This window comes from Geotrypetes seraphini, chromosome 9 (genome assembly GCF_902459505.1).
Source record: "Geotrypetes seraphini chromosome 9, aGeoSer1.1, whole genome shotgun sequence".
Classification (NCBI taxonomy): Eukaryota; Metazoa; Chordata; class Amphibia; order Gymnophiona; family Dermophiidae; genus Geotrypetes; species Geotrypetes seraphini.
Window position 1 is genome coordinate 161,987,131 of NC_047092.1, and position 19,462 is coordinate 162,006,592.

The 19,462-nt window shown below is 42.2% G+C and overlaps 1 protein-coding gene across 4 annotated transcripts in view; it reads right to left on the reverse strand.

Annotated features, from left to right (window-relative positions):
- Positions 1-19,462, reverse strand: part of VEPH1 (ventricular zone expressed PH domain containing 1) — a 135,230-nt gene that overhangs the window by 13,442 nt on the left and 102,326 nt on the right. For all 4 annotated transcript variants that reach the window (XM_033959270.1, XM_033959268.1, XM_033959269.1 and 1 more), the window contains one exon: positions 5,866-5,983. In XM_033959270.1, coding sequence (XP_033815161.1) covers positions 5,866-5,983 — 118 coding nt within the window. Of the gene's footprint in view, positions 1-5,865; positions 5,984-19,462 lie in introns of those variants that run through there.

Genomic DNA, 19,462 nt, shown 5'->3' on the forward strand with positions numbered 1-19,462 from the left:
GTATAGAAAATAAAATAAAATAAAAATTTTCTATACTTGGGTGCCAGTTACAGAATCCGATCCTAACTGTTTTTTCTTAATTGCCTATGCCACAAAAGTCGGTGGCCGCCTTAAAAGTGGCCGCCAATGGCGTGTCAATCGTTCCAGGGCACCGGTTATAGAATCGCGCCAAGATAGGCGGCTGAAATGTAGGCCCAGAAAACCCAGGCCTACATTTCAGCTGCTTATCTTGGCTGCTAGACTGCCGCAACCGAGAGCTGCAGGGGGATTCCTCCCCTCCCCATCAACTGAGTGGCAGGGACTCCCCAAAGCTGCAATTCTGTAACCGGCGCCCAGAACTTGGGTGCCGGTTACAGAATCGCGGTTTTGGGGAATCCCTGATGCTCAGCTGATGGGGGAGGGGGAAATTTCCCTGCCGCGATCAGCTGCCATGGTCTAGGCAAAGATTGGTGGCTGAAATATAGGCCAGGGTTTTCCAGGCCAACATTTCAGTCGCCTATCTTGGCGTGATTCGCGGCTGGGTAGCCACTTTAGATTGCCTAATGCCACACCTGCTTTGGCGTTCCGCAGCCTCCTAGCTGTGATTCCAGCAGCCATTTCGATCTCCTTTTATTTAGGTGCGGTAGGTGCTTCAACCCTGACCACTGGCAGAGTGCCCAGTGACACCTAAATTTATGCGCTGGTTATAAAATTTCCGCCTTATTACCCAGGAACAAAAAAAAAAAAAAAAATTATATAATGTAGTCAAACAAAATAAGAGACATCTGGAATTGTAAACCAGGATTTTAATATCATGAAAGAATTAACTGCATGTAATGAAAAACAAACTTAAATGCAACACACAAATCAGTTTACTTATAATCAGAAGTGATAAAAAGGAACAGATAGATAGAAAACTGTTCTTTTTGTTTCCTTCAGTCTGAATTACATCATCCATGGCATGAGAGGATGAAGTTGAACAGAACCTAGCATTAAACTGACACAGAACCGAGAAGTGAGAAAACACAGCTCTGCTTGGTTTTGGCAAGAGATTTATGATGATTTTGGTATAAAAGGAGTAACAAATATTTAAATAACTAATATAAAATACAATGTTTATCAAAATCTCATTTTACAATTACAACATTCTCTAGAACTACTTTTAGTTCTCTGGGGACCAGACATTTATGAAGGATGAAATGAAAAGTAATGCCTCCACTTCCACAATTCATCAACAGATGGCAGCACTGATGTGTTTGTACTCGGAAATCTCTTCCTTTACCTCAGTTGATGAGAAATGTCTTTGTGGAAGAGGCTGTTTTGCTATTGCTTATAAAATGGAAGCATGTGCAGGCGCATTTACCACCTTTTGAAGAGGAGGCGGCAAGTACAGTCATGCTAATTACAAACAGTCTTAATGCACAGTAAGAACATTTTGGACAGTAACTGCAGCGGATATACTGGGAGTATCCCTAACAATTGCAACACAGCCTATGCACTTACTGCCCATTATGTGGTAACCCCCAAATGCTGTATGTGGCATCTAAGGTCAAGTGCACACATTGGTGTGTGCAACTGTTGTATGTACAACTTAATTGATAAATTGGCCTCAATACGTGACACCCTGCAATTGACATTAATTGGCACTAATTAAAAATTTTGCACACAACTCAGAAAACTTGAGTCTATAAAAAGTATGCGCCAGTTGCAGTGCATGAATTTGAAAAGGTGGCATGGCCAGGGATGGATCGTGGGCACTCCTAAAAGTTAGGCCCATTGTTATGGAATACGCCCAATGTGTGCATAACTTAGGTGCAGGCATTTAGGCCTGGTTTTAGCTGTGCCTGTGCCTAAGTTATGTGATGCACACAGGTGCTAAATGCAATTCTATAAAAGGTACAAGGACCTTATAGAATCACGCTAAGCGCAGTTCTAGTCAGCACCAATGTTTTAGACGCTGTATATAGAATCAGGCCCTGAGTGCACAAACTGACAGTTAATAAATCCTAATCAATAAGATGGCCCTATAGTACCAAGTCTTGCGTCATATCTTACAGAGATAATCGCCAACAAACTGTAGGTGATACCTTTTTATTGGATTTACCTGACTAGATTTTTGCAAGGCAATCCGCCTTTCATCTGGTCCCTTCCCCAGGCCAAAGCGACCTGCTGAAGGCACAATGACTTTTGAAAATTAGTCACATACGAGGGGCCGCTGAAAAGGTCTTGGCCCAGCCGGCAAAGTTGGGGCAGTCTGTATCAAGGGCTATATATTTAGTCCAGCGATTTTCCACTTTTTTTCATTCCTTATTTTTACAATAGAATGAAAAAAGTAGAAAACCATTGGACTAAGGACTGGATTGTCTAATTGGCACCAATTTCTTAGGTGCCGGTAGGCGCCCAAGCTCAGGAAAAAAATCCACTGTTTAAAAGACGTTTTTAACTGAGTTTCAAGGTGCCTACTGGCGCTTGAAAACTCGACACTGGAATCACACCTCTGTAGGTGCTTTATACCACTTAATTCCTCTGGGCGCGTGGCTAATGCTAGAAGTGGCGTTAGGCAATCTATGCAGGTGGGTGATGAGATAATCACGCGCCAGACGCCAGCGCGCCGACAATCCAGCGCAGACAATTCGGCAGAAGACAGAAGCGCGCGGGGGAAAAAATAATTTTTAAAGAGCTCCGACTGGGGGTTTGGGGTGGCAACCCCCCCACTTTATTGGTTAGTGTTCATGCTGCTGTTGCGGGAGTGTGTGTGGGGGGGTGAAACCACCCACAATATAGAGAAAACGGAACTTCCCCCCCAAAAAATCAGAAAAAGTTCCGTTTTCGCTATAATGGAGGTTTCCAACCCCCCGAATCCCCCTCCAACAGCAGCGCGAACACTAACCAATAAAGTGGGGGGGGGGTCTCCACCCCAAACCCCCCATCGGAGCTCTTTAAAAATTATTTTTTCCCCCGCGTGCTTCTGTCTTGCGCCGAATTGTCGGCATTGGATTGTCAGCGCACTGACGTCTTGCGCTCCACTGTCTATGAACCATGCAGGTGTGATTCACAACGAAGAGAGGTGCTGGAACTGTAGGCCTGGAAAACCCTAGCCTACATTTCCGGCATCTATCTTTCCCAGAGGCGTGAATCTCTGTTCGGCAATTGGCGGCTGCATTTTAGGCGGCCACCGATTTTGGCGCTCTACAGAGAATCCAGGCCTAAGTGTATAGCCCCCAGTGGAGATTGCCCCAACTTTGTTGGCTGGGCTGAGAACTTTGCAGTGGCCCCTCGTATGTCTTAAATTAGTCCATTAAAAAAGGATCAGCTACAACGTTCTTGGTTGATTCTTACTTCTACTTATGCAAGTGAACTAATAGGCCAACCACAATACTTTGCTTTGCATCTTTGAACCCTTTATTAGCTGAATTATACTTTAAAAGACCTTTTTGTTATAACACTGCTAAGTATTCTTGTAACAAGCAGCATTCAGTAGGGTAAGTATGAGAATGGGACTGTTATTTAAAAAAAAAAAAAAATCAGAAAACAATCCTTCCTCATTTTCAGAAGCTACTTCTCTGTTGCATGAAAGGAAATTTGGAATTAGAGTTTTCCCAGTTTTTTTGGTCAACAAAAATGCCATGCCATTCTATTCCCGTTTTTCCTACTGCTCTTTCGCTGTATTTGAGAACAGTCGAGAAAGTTCAGAAGTACTTTTATAAAGCAAACACAACTTACAAAAATGCCTCGACAAGCCACAGAACCCAAGAGGAAGATAACTCTTTTGTAAGGAACAATTGCTGGTTTGATTTGGTTTCACAACAATGGCAGACCAAAACCCCAGGGAAGAAAAATATTTCCCTAAGAGAAGATGTTGACATTTTCTAAGAACAAAACCACTGCCGCCCATAAATTTGATTCTGGAGTCCTTTCGGGTTGTTTCGACATTGCAGTTTTCCCATCGCAAACAGGGTGAAAAGTGAGCTTGGGAAATGCACTGGAATGCGGTGAGTTGCTATTGGGCTATTTCCAAATCTAGAATGCTGCAGCTTTTCTTGCAAAATGCCTAATAGACCAGTAGGGCACATATCTGTGTCACACTATATTCACTGATAATTACAAAAATAGGGAAAGAAACCTTTTAAAATCCCTATAAATATAGCCCCTTTATAAAGTTTACAGGTTTATAAGTTTATACGATCCTCAGAAACACTACTTATAGTTCAAATGATTTCATTACCCTAAGCTTTAAGTGTCAGCTCATCATCAGATCACAAAAATTCTTATTATAAATATATTTAATCCATTTGCATTAATTTTTAGAACTAAATAATTGAATAAATATGATTGTCTTTCGCTATTTCATATGTCTTTCACTATTTCATAAAGTATTCTTTATATTAGCTTGTACTTAGCTTTTTTCTTGTGGTCTAAATTAGGGCATACTTTATGAAATACTGAAAGACAATCATATTTATTCAACTATTTAGTTCTAAAAATTAATGAAAATGAATTAAATATAATGATTTGCCCCAGAAACACCCATGTGGTTGGGTCTGGGGTGTTACCGGGTAGTTAGTAAAAAGATCCAGGATCTTTCCTCAGTCACAGGGAGAGAAAAGTCTGGAAGTCTGTAACATTAGCTTTACAAACAGATGATCTCTTTGGCCCTGATTCTGTATAGGACGCCCAGGAGAGGTATCCTATACAGAATCGGTCCTACACTAAACCCCGATTCTGTAACCGGCGTCCATGGTACAGACGCCGGTTAGAGAATCGGGTTAAATTAGACGCGGCCGCTATACTTATGGCAGCAAGGGATCTCCCTGCTGCAATAAGTATAGCGGCCGCGGTTGCGGCCGCCTGTCCCATCGCCGACAGGAGGATGCACAGTTCTCCTGCCGGAACCCCCCTGGGACCCCCCTCCCCCAAACTGGTAATCTCGGGCAGGAGGATGCCCAATCCTCCTGCTGGAAAGCCCGACGACCTCCCCACCCCCAAAACTAACCTCCCTCCCCCAACTAACCTTTACATGTTGGTCGGCTGGACGGGTCTTGCTGCCGTCCAGCCGACGGGCCCGCCTCGTGGAAATGAGGCGGGCCCACCCCTTCCCAGCCCATCCCCGCTAAATCTAAGGCCTGATTGGCCCAGGCTCTAGAAGCCTGGACCAATCAGGCCTTAGGCATAGCAGGTCCGCCCATCTCCACTAATCCTAAGACCTGATTGGCCCAGGCTAGGCACCCTTGCTGCCATAAGTATAGCGGCCGCGTCTACTTACAATGTAGACCAGCATTTTGCTGGCCTACATTTTAAGCTTCTCTTCCTCTACTAGGGAGACGCGTAGGGCCCCCTAGGTTCGCCTAAGGCCCTTAGGCGAGCTTAGGCGTCTTGCGGGTCTCCCTAGGCTCCTGGAGGCGCCTTCAATATAGGCGGCCTGCCTGGGGAGCATTTTTTTAAAAAACGTGCATCCCGATTGGCTGATTAGACAGCTGTAGGACGCCTACAGCTGCCTAAAATCGGGACGCACTTTGGAGAATCAGGCCCTTTGTGTTGATTAGCTGGAGGTGTGGATTTCATTCCTGGTTAGAATATGCTTGTAGAATCTCCTTTCAAGAAGAAAAGCAGAATATGTGACAACTTTTTAAACCACTCCTGAAGTTCTATTTTCAAATAGCTTATGCCTAAGGAAAACTTTTATGACAATAGGATATTTGATATTTGTTCCTTGGGTTGGTCATCAGAATAAGCAGCTAACAACAGTTTTTCCCTCCTGAAATATAAGTGTTGGAGGTACCTTGCTTCAATCATTTTTTTTTTTTTTCAACCTGAAATTCCCAAGATCCTTTCTCAAACTAAATTCTGATACTGAATCATTGAAATAGTCAGGTGAAGATTTATTACCTGTTGCTTTTTCTGGGTTGTTGCACATGAAACACTGCCAAACCCCAGCTTCCTCGCTGAAAGCAAAGAGATCAAAGAATCTCACTTCTTCCAAATGCGATTGCACATGGTCCAGATCCTGAGGCAGCAATAAAGAAGACCAAATTATAATTCTCAAATTGCAAATTAAGTCAAATGAGTCGCACTAAAAGACAGCTGAGGATGCTTATTTTCCAAAACTAACCTACTTAACACCTATGGGATCAATATTCAAAAAAGTATTTAACAAAGTTGAAAGAAGACTCCCATTGACTGGTCCCGGAGCATATACTCAGCAGCACAAGGATTAAGAACATAAGAATTGCCACTGCTGGGTCAGACCAGTGGTCCATCGTGCCCAGCAGTCCGTTCCCGCGGCGGCCCTTAGGTCAAAGACCAGCGCCCTAACTGAGACTAGCCTTACCTGTGTACGTTCTGGTTCAGCAGGAACTTGTCTAACTTTGTCTTGAATCCCTGGAGGGTGTTTTCCCCTATAACAGCCTCTGGAAGAGCGCTCCAGTTTTCTACCACTCTCTGGGTGAAGAAGAATTTCCTTACATTGACTCCCTGGAGGGTGTTTTCCCTACAACAGACTCCAGAAGAGCGCTCCAGTTTTCTACCACTCTCTGGGTGAAGAAGAACTTCCTTACATTGAATCCCTGGAGGGTGTTTTCCCCTACAACAGACTCCGGAAGAGCGTTCTAGTTTTCTACCACTATCTGGGTGAAGAAGAACTTCCTTATGTTTGTACGGAATGTATTCCCTTTTAACTTTAGAGAGTGCCACTAACTTGTACTATTTGTCCACAAGACCCATTTTATGCCATGAGACTGTGTGCAATTCTGGTTGCCATATTTCAAAAAAGATATAGCGGAATTAGAAAAGGTACAGAGAAGGGTGATAGAAATGATCAAAGGGATGGGCCGACTTCCCTATGAGGAAAGGCTAAAGCTTGGAGAAGGCTAAAGCTTGGCTCAGGGGTGATATGATAGAGGTCTATAAAATACTGAGTGGAGTGGAAAGGGTAGCTGTGAATCGCTTGTTCACTCTTTCCAAAAATACTAGGATTAGGGGACATGCGATGAAGCTACTAAGTAGTAGATTTAAAACAAACCGGAGAAAATATTTTTTCGCACAACGTGTAATTAAACTCTGGAATTCGTTGCAGGAGAATGTGGTGAAATCAGTTAGCTTAGCGGGGTTTAAAAAAGGTTTGGATCATTTCCTAAAAGAGGAAGTCCATAGGCCATTATTGAGGTGGCTTGAGGAAATCCACTACTTATTCCTAGGATAAGCAGCATAAAATCTGTTTTACTACTTGGGATCTAGCTAGGTATTTAGAACCTGGGTTGGCCACTGTTGGAAACAGGATATTGAGCTTGATGGACCTTCGTTCTGTCCTAGTAAGGCAATTCTTATGTTCTTAAGTGAGCCAGGTATAGGGCAATCAATCCATTCTGACATCACTGATGAGGTTGGCTTTTATGTATTAGTGGAATGAGGCATTATGACATCACAATATCAGTTCTGGTTACCAAAGACAAACTTCACAATAAGGGAGGAGATGTTGTCAGAGTGGGCTACCATTAGGATGGGTTATTTTACAACTATCATGCTATTTTAGTGCGGATTCTGTTTTATGCAACGAGACCACGTTATTAATAACTGGGGTTAACAGTACAATGAAACATCTTAGTGGTAGCCCACTTTGACAACGTCCCCCTTAACTGGCTCTGATTGCCATAGCACTACCTGATTAGTGCAGGGGTGGACGGGAGTAGAGTAGGGGAGCTGTTATCTAGGCACCAGTCTGAATACTGGCTGGCAATCAGATCATTTCTAGTGGATGCCTATGAGCCAGATATTCAATGCTGATGTCCGGATTAAATTTGCTGATGGTCACCAGCTCAATATCACAAGAAATGTGACCTATTTTTCTTCTCTGTGGAGTACAAGGGTCAGATTTACTGAAGTGCAGGAGTAGCAGTATAATGTCTCGCCATACCTTGGGTTTTGGCCAGGTACTAGTGACCTGGATTGGCCACCGTGAGAACGGGCTACTGGGCTTAATGGGCTGGAATCCATTGGAATCTTGGGAACAGTTTTGAACTGATTTTGGGGATTCCTGGGTAAAAGATCATACCAGATGTTAAAGGATGATAATTTGTCCCACTGTTGGGAAAACTCTTGTGGGGTACCACAAGATTCCCCTCTATCCCCCAACTTTGTTCAACATTTATCTTGTCTCACTGGGAAATTTGTTGCAAAGTTTAAAATTTAACTTTTATATTTACGCTGACGATATTCCCTTAGTTATCCCGCTTACTTGTTTGTCAGCTGAATTCATAAATTCTTTGGTAAGCATCTTAAATCAGTTTGCGCTCTGGATGACTGCTTTTAAACTGAAATTAAATACAGAGAAAACTAAATTTTTTTAGCAACGCCCAACGACAAGATTAAAGAAACTATGATTCATGTGAGAGGGATAGAATACAATATTGAACAATCTATAAAAATTTTGGGGGTAACTCTAGATAATCATCTTACTTTGGAAAAACATACTGACGTGACTGTTTAAGAAATGTATTTCGGTATTCTGAAGGCTTCGCACCATTAATCAGTTTTTTGACGAAACTTCTTTCCGTCTGCTGGTACAGACTTCCATTTTGAGTATTCTGGATTACTGTAATATTGTATATCTAGGGGCTTACAAGAAAATTCTTACAAAACTGAGAGTGGTTCAGAACACGGCTGTTCGCCTTATTTTCAGACTAAAGAAATGGGAGCATATTACCGTATTTTCATGTAGATAACGCGCACCCGTGTAAAACGTGCACACGGGTATAGCGAGCGGAAAACACAAATTTATGTACAGAAATTTTTGTATACCGCGCACACCCGTATACCGCGCATGCTGCCCGACTCTCCAGTCGCCCGCCCCGACTCTCCTCTGGCCACCCCTGGTCGGGTTGGGCCCATGTGCCTCAGGCCCCGCCCCCAGGTGGGACCTAAGGCTCCCGGGCCTATTCTGATTGGCCCAGGCACCTTAGGCCCCACCAGTAGGCGGAGCTTTGGGATGGATGGGCCAATCCGGCCTCATTCCGTCGTTGGCTGCCTGCCGGACAGGCGGGTTTGGCTCCCGTCTGTCCGGCCAACTACAGAAAGGTACGGGGAAGGGGGGTGGGGGTGTCGTGGGGGTCGGCCAGGGGGGTTGCGGGTCAGCTGGGGGGGGCGGTCGGAGGTTCTTGGGTGGGGCGGTCGTTGGGGGGAGGGGGGTTTGCGTCGAGGGCAGGAGGGCCTGGGATCCCTCCTGCCCGTAATGTAGTGCGGGGTGGGCTTAGGGGGTCGCCGTGGCCATGAGGGTTTGGGCTCCCTCCTGGCCCGAAAAACTAGCGGGGGGGGGGGTCGCCAGGGCCAGGAGGACTTGGGCTCCCTCCTGGCCCGATATTGTCAGGGAGTTGGGGAATCGGCGGGGCAAGAGGGCTTGGGCTCCTTTTTGCCCCGATCGTGTCGGGGAGTCGGGGGAGCAAGAGGGCTTGAGCTCCCTCTTGCCCCGATCGTGTCGGGGAGTCAGCGGTCCTTCGGGGTGGGGGTGCGGGTGCGTGCGAGCGGTCCTGCGGGGGGTGAATCGGACGTCGGGGGGGGGAACTATGTAAAAAAAATTTTGTACAACGCGCTCACGCGTATACCGCACAAGGGTATGCACGGTTTGTAAAAACACGTATAACGCGCGCGTTATATGCGTGAAAATACGGTACTCCTTTCTATCAAAAACTTCACTGGTTGCCGGTAGAGTCCAGAGTTGTGTTTAAATTCTCTTGCATTTGTTATAAAGCAGTTTTCGGTATGCTACCTGGCTATCTTGCTCCCCACTTTTCTCTGAGCCACTACAACAAGAATACACGTAGGATAAATTTGTTCAACTACCCCACTATAAAATCTTGCCATTATAAGAAGTTCTTTGAGAGAACTTTCTCATTTCAGGCTGCCAAATTGAACATGTGGCCCGGTAAAACTATGCAAGAGGCTACTTCCTATTTTGATTTTAGAAAACTGTTAAAAACACATCTGTTTGATAGGTTGATATCTTAATGCATTCTGTTTTAAACTATCTCGCCTTTTAATTGATGTATTTTAATAATATCTGCCTGTTTTATCTGTATGTTATCTATTTGCACTGTATGTACCAACTTTTCCTGTTGTGAACCGCTTTGAACCTTTTGGTATGGCGGTATATAAAAAAATAAATTGTTATTATTACGTTTTTATGTTCATGTGCATTAGTACCATTAATATGTGTTATTTGCAAATAGGAGTTAATGCACATGAACACAGTTAATGCAGCAGAAGCTCAAAGCACTCTGAAGTTGTGGTTCAAACCCACGCTGCACCTTGTGACCCTAGGCAAGTCACCTAATCCCCCTATTGCCCCAGGTACATTAGATAAGTTGTGAATCCACTGGGACACAGGGAAAAATGCTTGCGTACCTGAATAAACCATTCTGAGTTCCCCTGGTGGAACAGTATAGAAAATTGAATAAATAAATAGTGTGAAAAGCTTCAGCTTCTGATAACCAGAGCTGGTATTGTGACATCACAATGCCTCATTTCACCAATGGCTAAGAGCCAACCTCATCAGTGATGTCACAATGGCTTGATTGTCCTGAATTTGGCTCACTTTTACTACATTTTGATTTCTAGAATGACACAATGGTTAAAGCTACAGCCTCAAACCCACACTGCTTCTTGTGAACCTGGGCAAGTCACCTAATCCACCCATTGCCCCAGGTACATTAGAGAGAGTGTGAGCCCACCAGGACAAACAGGGAATAATGCTTGAGTACCTGAATATATTCATGTAAATTGTTCTGAACTCCTCTGGGAGAACAGTATAGAAAATCGAATGAAGAAAGAAGCAAGTAAATCAAAAGCAGCATTTACATACTTCTCCACAAAAGATTCATAATTCACCCTCTAAGATTTCCTGAATTTAACGTTATGTTATGTTAATCAGGTTTTCTATTCCGCCTTTACCTATTCAGTTCAAAGTCGGATTACATTACAAGAGGTTTGGTCAGTTACCCAGGAAGTTACAATGGACAGTTTGACACGAACATTCAATAGAGTTGCTAGTAGAGGTAGATCAGTATAGAGATTTGTGCGGGGAGAGAAATCCCGCCCGTCCCCACCCATCCCCAACAGTATCCCACCCATCCCCATGAGAAATCTCCTCCATCCTAACCCGACCCCGCCCATCCCACCATAAGTTACCTGTCCCCCCAAAAAGCAGCAATTACATTGTTACATGTTAAGCCCCCAATGGATCAATATAAATGCCGTCTTTTCCTTATCATGACCGGGTTTGCCATCCAGATGATAACCCGAAATTGGAAGAATTATGATTGTTTAAATTTCCCTTTCTGGTGGGCAAATCTGTGCTCCAACTATAGATGTGAAAGAATGAATGCCACAGTAATTCATTTAGATTGGTTTGGGGTCCATTGCCATCTTACATTTCTTCACTATAGTAGGTCTTTGATCAGGAGTCAGATTTTGTTTGTTTTCATGCACAACCGGGGAAGGGGGGATTATTTCTGTCTTAATTTTCTTCTTTGGGTATTTACACTTGGAGTGGGTGGGTGGATGGGAGGATATAATTAATTGGATTAGGGTAAGGTTTTTGCGATAATTTATGTTTTTGTGTTTTATTGAATAATCATTGGGTGGGTGAGTGGGAGTAAATGGTTGGTTATGAATAAGTGTAAGTTGAATGCGCTTTTAATGTATTATTATATGTTACATTTTATGTATTCCACTATTGAAGTTTGGAAAATCAATAAAGAATTAAAAAAAGAAAAAGCAGCGATTATTTCTGACAGTTTTGATTTTTTTTTAAGTCTTAGTTTATTTAAACCAACAATAAAATACAATATAAACAAATAACAGTGACCAAAAATAAGAGATGAATACATCACTGGAAAGAATTAGAATAGACATTAGGTCGTGTGACTGTAAGGCCGACCATTTCTTGTTAAAAGAAATAAAAGAGTTGGATTTTTTGGCAATATAAAGCTCATATCTGTAGAGCAAACAAATCTGGTTCCAGCATCTGGCCTAGGTAACTTGCGACAGGTCCTTCCAAGATCCTCAAATGGTTTTTAATGCAGCAATGAGTAAAGAATCAAAAATTCAGCATCAAAATCATTTAAAGCAGAATTGAGAGAGGCACTTTTCAGGACAAGGGCTGCATAAGAAAAATGTGCCAAAACTGAACCGGAAACCCCAAAACAAACTCAGCAAGTACTTCATTTTGCATTAAACACAATTGGTGGCATAACCATGAGAGGGGGCTGGGCCTCCCACTCCCCTCAAAATGAACATCTCCCTTGCTGCAGCTGGTGAGACATTTTGTTTTTCCATCATCTTGGTCCCAGTTTCTGCTTTTGTCTATCTTCTACTAAATCTCTTTCCAGGCCTAAACCCCGCTTCCATCCCCGTGGGAGTCCCGTGAGCCAGGAGGGGGAACCCCGCGGGAGTCCCGCAATCTCCGTTCCTGTGCAGACGTCTAGATCAGTACCGGTTATTAGCTGCAACCCTCCTACACTCCCTGACCTCCACCCAAGAACTCTGCACAGGTTGTAACAAGCAAGTTGTGGGCTAGATTTACTAAAATGTGCCACTACATTACCACACGGCACTAATGCACACAAACATATGTTATATATCATATGTCTCATTTTAAGTTATGGAACTATTTTATGTATTAATGATGTTAATGAGCTCTTGAAAGCAGTAGTGCACATTAATAAATCTGGAGCAAAGTATTGCATTTATATTTGAAGCTGCTGTGCATACATTTGCATGTGATACAGTTTATTAACATTTTAATGTGCATTAAGGAAATTACTCTATTTTGCCTCTGTTAGATTTGCTGTATGTTTCTGAAGTTTTAACCTACTAACGCTGGTCCTGGAAAAGAGAATGAACATATGAACTTTGATTTACCACATTCTTTAGAAGCATGGAACATGAATAACAGGCATCAGGGTCTTTTAGTTAGCTGTGATGTAATTGGATTGGAGAATGAGATAGGCTAGAAAGAACAGGAAATGTTCCCCATTTTAAGAGGTGACTGCAAGTTGCCTGGAGTAGTAGAATGAACCTCTGTTGCATATTTATTGTCTGACACTATTGGAATCTGTGCTCTCCATCATAACATTCTGCTCCCGGTTTGACGTGAACCCGTGATTTTCTGGTTCTTATCCCTAAAGATCATAAAGACAGGAACTAAGAGATCTCAGTGGGGAAAGAAAGGGGGGGAGGGGAGAGTGCATAGTTTTCATGAATTATGATGGATGCACAGAGAAAAAAAAATAAAAAAAAAACTATTAAGAGATTTATAAAATTCAATCTTTCATAGCATTGAATATACAATATATTAAAAGGAAACAGTATTAAATGGTGCCACATTGCCCTGCCCGCACTGGACTATCGCATTCAGAATCATCAGCATCTTATAGCTGGATATTATTACATCTTATATTACAAACTTCTTAATCAGAAGACGCATATTTTGTGAGATAAATAAGATCCTATAAAGTACTTATTTGTCTACACATGGTAGACTATTTATACCAGCATGCCCTAACTGGGGATTGCACATGTCATGTTTGGGGTCACAACCTAGGCGGGTACTATTTAGGCACGTTATTATGACATACCTCAGCGGGGTTACAGGCATTATTGAAACCATGAAGATGGGTCACGGTCAGAAAAAGACGGTGCAGCACTAATCCATACCCCACATGTGCAAACTGAACTATCATGTACTTTTGCTCGATATAGGGATTCTACATGTATGAAGTCATGTAGGGGTCCTTTTATTAAGATGCAGTAGAAAGTCACCTTAGCACACCCTTAACATGGGTATTTTCCCATGTATTTTTTTTTTTGTATTAATGGCCATGTGCTAATGTTGTCATTAGCACATGGCCATTAAAAACAATTACTGTGTGAGCGCTTATTGCCACGCGGTATTCCTGCACTAATCGGTGTGCGGTAATGTAGATGAGCTAGCTTGTTAGCAAGACACATCCATGCTCCACCGCAGCCATGCCTCCTTCCAGAAAAATTACAAAATATTCTATAGAATGCATAGATCCCCAAATTACCGCAGGCTGCCTGAGCGTGTTTCAGTAATCCAATTTAAACTGCAGTAAGTTCACGCCTGTACATTCCACAGCTTAGTAAAGGGACCCCATAGGCTGCTGCCACTCACTCTCCCTAGCTGCTACATTTTGAATAATTTGGGGGTTTTTTTCCGTATAGTTTCTTAAAATCCTACATAAAGGACATTGCAATAATCTTGTTGGGATAGCATCAGTGACTGAATTAAGATCTGAAAGTTTTCTTTGGTGAAGCAAAGCTGGATTTGTCTCAGTTTTCTCAGTGTTGTGAGTATTTTCTTGGTTAATGTTCTTGTTTGTGCCTCTTAGGATAGGTTCTTGTACAATATAATCCCTAGGATTCGAAGTTCTGATTCCAGTCTCAGCGAGGTGTCATGCAGTGTTATTTGAGTGTTATTGTTGGTCATTCTGGGTGGGCGGTAAAAAAAAAAAATTGTTTTGTTTTTCTTTATTTAGTTTCAGACTAATGCACCATTGTGCGCATCAACCTGGTTTTTATCCAGATTTCCACGATTTTATATGATGCAGCACAGGATATACGGATTCCTGTTGAAAGTATAGGCTACCGAAACACAGTCCATGTTGGGTCCTTAGTACATCCCATTCATCTGGATTTTGCGGCTTCATTTTTCATATAGTGTTTTGAATAAAGTGACTTTATTTTGGACTCCTGCTCTCATCCTGGTTCTTTGTGGCTTTTTCACCACGTGCCTTTTCAATTTGACTTTTGTGGTTTGCCACCCCTAAGTTCTACTAAATTCATCATAAAGTCCGGAATTTCTCCATGGAAGATCAAGAAAACCAATGTCCATAATTCAAAAATACCCCTTACTTTATAAGGAAGTCAAACTAATATGAGATATAAAAGCGCCACCTTATATTTTGCAGCTGAGAATATAAGCCTAACAGGAACATTCTGGCCGCATAGAATGCTAGCACTTCACACACACGCAGTGGCGTAGTAAGGGGGGAGCAGTCCACCCCGGGCGCCGTCATGGTGGGGGCACCAATCCCGTCCTCCTCTCTACCTCCCTGCTCCTTCCCCACCCCCCAACCACACCCAGGCACCCTTTCCATTCCCCTGTACCTCTTTAACGTTCCCGGCGCGAGCAGCAACCCCAAGCTGCTGCTCGCGCCAGCTTCGGCTCTTCCTCTGATGTCACTTCCTGGACCCGCGCCTAGGAAGTGACATCAGAGGAAGAGCCAACGCTGACGCGAGTAGCTTGGAGTTGCTGCTCACGCCGGGAACGTAAAAGAGGTATGGTGAAAGGGAAGTGGCATGCGCATGCAGCAGGAGAGGGTGGGGAAGAAGCGGATAGGGGGGAGGGGCACCACTGCACTGGGTACTTCGCACCCTCGCTACGCCACTGCACATAAGTAAACACCTATGAAAGTGCAAGCAAGGTGCCTATGCGCTACTCTACAGTGTAAAGCATGTATATGCAAGGTGGCATACACCCTGGTAGAGCAAGGGACTCCCACTTACATGTGTAACTTACAAAATATTGTAAATTAAGCTTGGCCCTGCCGTACAGTGTTCCCCCGCAAATTCGCGGTTCATGGACTCACTAATTTGCAGTATTCTCTGACTGCCTCTTCCTGTACTAAAGTTGGGCTACACCAATCAGGAGCCACATGTCAAAGCAGCTCCTGATTGGTGCAGCCTTACTTTAGTAACAGGAAGAGGCGGTCGGAGCATACCGCGAGTGATTTTCTTCACTCGCCGGCCCTCCAGCTGCCCTCTCCTGCCTTTTGACAGGCGAAAAACCGTATTCGCGGTTTTTCAAAATTCGCGGGGCTTCCTGGAACGGAACCCCCGCAAATATCGGGGGAGTACTGTATTTACAAGGCTGCAGTTAAGCCAGTCTATGGCTGGTACACTGATAAGTGGGCTATGCTAGTATTCTATAATGGAATCTGGGTGCTCAGAAGCTGTTATAAAATAGACTTTCACCCTGTGCCCATATGGAGGCGCACAGTCGGTGATCCACCTCCAAAATGCTGATTCGCAGATGACCAATAATGTCTTGCCATGTCTAAGACAATGGGTGTTAATAAGAAAAGGGGCTTCTACTAAGGCGCACTTGCTAAATGCTAACGCGCCCATTATATTCTTTGGACGCATTAGCATTTAGCGTGCGCGCCTTCGTAAAAGACCCCCCCCAAATTCTCAAAATATTAATGCAAAATAAGGAAATGCTGTTTAATGAGTGTGAAAAAGAAAAATGGAGTAGTAAAATATTGTTTCAAGAGAAATATTTTATAAGTCGCTCATAAAACTACTCAAACCAAAAAAAAAAAAAAAATTTTTCTCAAAGGACATAGTGAGAGGGTCAGATGGTAGACCAGATATGTCCTTTAAATTGACTGTATACTCTCATGTACCCTGTGAAAGGCTTAGCCAAGAGACTGGATGTTGTAAGAAGAACAGAACAGTTTCTTCATCTTACAAATTCTAGCCCTAGGTTCTTTGATAAAGAACAGTGGGGTAATTTACTGGAAATGCGGTGGACAGACATCTGGAAACACTTTAATTTCTGGAATGCATAAACTTTATCGTTGAACACTTTCCCTTTTGGAATACACATGCAAGGCAACAGATTACACTTGGCATCATGAGGAATTCTGATTGAGTATAGAAGGGGGGTCGGAATGTATAAGTATTCATTTCATTTTCTTCCTATAATGAATACAAACTAATAATACAAATAAAAATCCATTGCCACCTTTATTCAGACAGCAGGGATCTGGTTCAGAGCAGATACTTGAAATCTCTGTCCTGCGAAATTCCCAAGGTGGGCTTAGGGATGCTCAACTCTGTCCAACTGATATTTATTCATCTGTATAATTTTGTTTATATCGGGGCTCATTTTCAAAGCACTTAGACACACATGGTACTTTGCGTGTCTAACTGCTTTGAAAATGAGCCCCATAGTATCTTATATTGAGAGGTGGCCTTTGTAAAACTGCAATAAAGCTTTAGAACTAAAAAATAAAAAAAAAAAGTAACACATTTAATAAATCAAATCAAACTTCTGATTCTTACTAAATGATTGAGAGTTAATGAATTCCCAAGGAAGGAATCTAGAGGTAATTTTAGATAAAGACTAAACTATGATACCCCAGATTTGCATAATAAATTGGTCTAGTTTTATCTATTTTTATGCATAATTCAGTAAGCCCAGATATCTTAAAACAACTGTTCAACTCTTAAACAGTGTCTTTAACTATTAGTCCTGAGCAACACCTCCATGGACTCAATTGCTTTCATAGTCCATGGCTTTATGTGCCCACTCCTCATCGGACTCCTTTTATACTTAATATTTATGCTTTCAATTTTTAATTAATGCTTTAAATTTTAAGTCAGTAATAATTAATCTGTACTTAACTTAGTGGTCGCTAAGTACAGATTAATTATTACTGACTTAAAATGTAAAGCATTAATTAAAAATTGAAAGCATAAATATTAAGTATAAAAGGAGTCCGATGAGGAGTGGACACATAAAGCCATGGACTATGAAAGCAATTGAGTCCATGGAGGTGTTGCTCAGGACTAATAGTTAAAGACACTGTTTAAGAGTTGAACAGTTGTTTTAAGATATCTGGAATTATAGATTTCTCAAAGAATTTTAGTTTATAGAAAGGAAGTACTTTAGTATAATTCAGTAAGCCTGGCATTTTTTTGAAAATATGTCTATTGATCTATAATAACAGCAAACAGAACAATCACCAAACAAATTTCATCATTGCGATATCCGCGCACTTCCAGGTGTCTCGAGCCAGGGCCACTACCTTTAGAGTGCTGCGGCTCGAGAAAGTTTGCAGGACACTGCTCTAATGAGTTCTTTTGTGTCAATCTAATTTCAAAAGTTTTATATTTTTCTGGGCTTCCTTTAAGAACGTTTATGGTAAGATCCTTAAGAGACTATAACTCCCCATATCAACTATGACCACAAGAAGTCATGATGTCATAACTACTGAATATGGACTGAATAATCTAGATTGAATGCATACATATGATGTCATGTGATATAGGATCATTAGAAGGGATTCTACAATTTACAAGCTAATTTACGAAAAAGCTGTGCAATGTGTAACTTATTTTGTATATTTATAAGCCTTTTATTACATATATGATATGATCAAAGTAACAAAATCAGGAAAACCAAGTCCATATCAGTTGGAGAGAGATGAGCAAAATAAGAAAAGAAACAGAACTAGAGTAATCCAGGAGCATTTCCTGTTGTACTTAATTAACATGACATTTTCCTCCCGCCTATACTTCATTTAGATCTTTTTTCAATAGCAGTTGCTTTAATTGATGTGCATAATTAGAATCTGGAAACTTAACCAAACATTTGCAGGCGACCTTCAAAAAGAAGCTTGTCCCTGTAGCCAAAACATATGGTTTCAACTGTGTTGCTGGGTGGCTCACGCTACATCAGGAAAACTCCAAGTTCATCACCACAAAAAAAAGGATATCTTTTGTTTTTTTAAAGTATGATTTCAAAACAGAGATCCTATTTTTCTTACACGTGAAGGTCACCAACAGGTTTGCTCGCTCAGAAATATCTGGAAAAGTCTCAAGAAATGTATCCCCCCTTCTATCAAGTTGCGATGCAGGCCAGCACGAGCTACATGCCGAGCTGCCCATTCTATTCCTCGGCATTTATCTCACGCTGCTTGACAGCGTGGCATGACTAAAAGGGGAGAGGGTAGTCAAATTAACAGGTCCTGTTACTATTATAAGTCTAAGGACGCACTAGCATTTAGCGTGCACTAAAACAGTTAACACACCTTAGTAAAAGGATCTGTAAATGAATCAGAAGTAGACAAAATATCTGGGTCACCTTCCTGTTGGCTACCCTAGACCAGTGGTTCCCAACCCTATCCTGAAGGACCACCAGCCAGTCGGGTTTTCAGGATAGCCCTAATGAATATGCATGGAGGAGATTTGCATGCCTTTTACCTCCATTATATGCAAATCTCTCTCATGCATATTCATTAGGATTATCCCAAAAACCCGACTGGCTGGTGGTCCTCCAGGATAGGGTTGGGAAACACTGCCCTAGACCATTTGTTTAGGCAAATAATAAGATGAGGAAATAATAATTTGATACAAATCTGGGATTCCTAACACCTCTTTGAGATATTTTTTGAATGGTATTTCAGCAGAAAACACTGAACAAATAAGAAAATTCAAGACATTCAACATGTTTACTCCTACGTCTATTCTCTTTAATAGTTGATATTCCTGTTGCATGCAAAATCTTAAACTGGGATTCAATAGAAGTCAGTCTATCTCCCATTTTAGAAATTTTATCAGTTTCCTCCAAACAGGAAGTAGCTTGAGTAAAAAAAAAAAATCACAATCTGCCAAACATCCACCATAA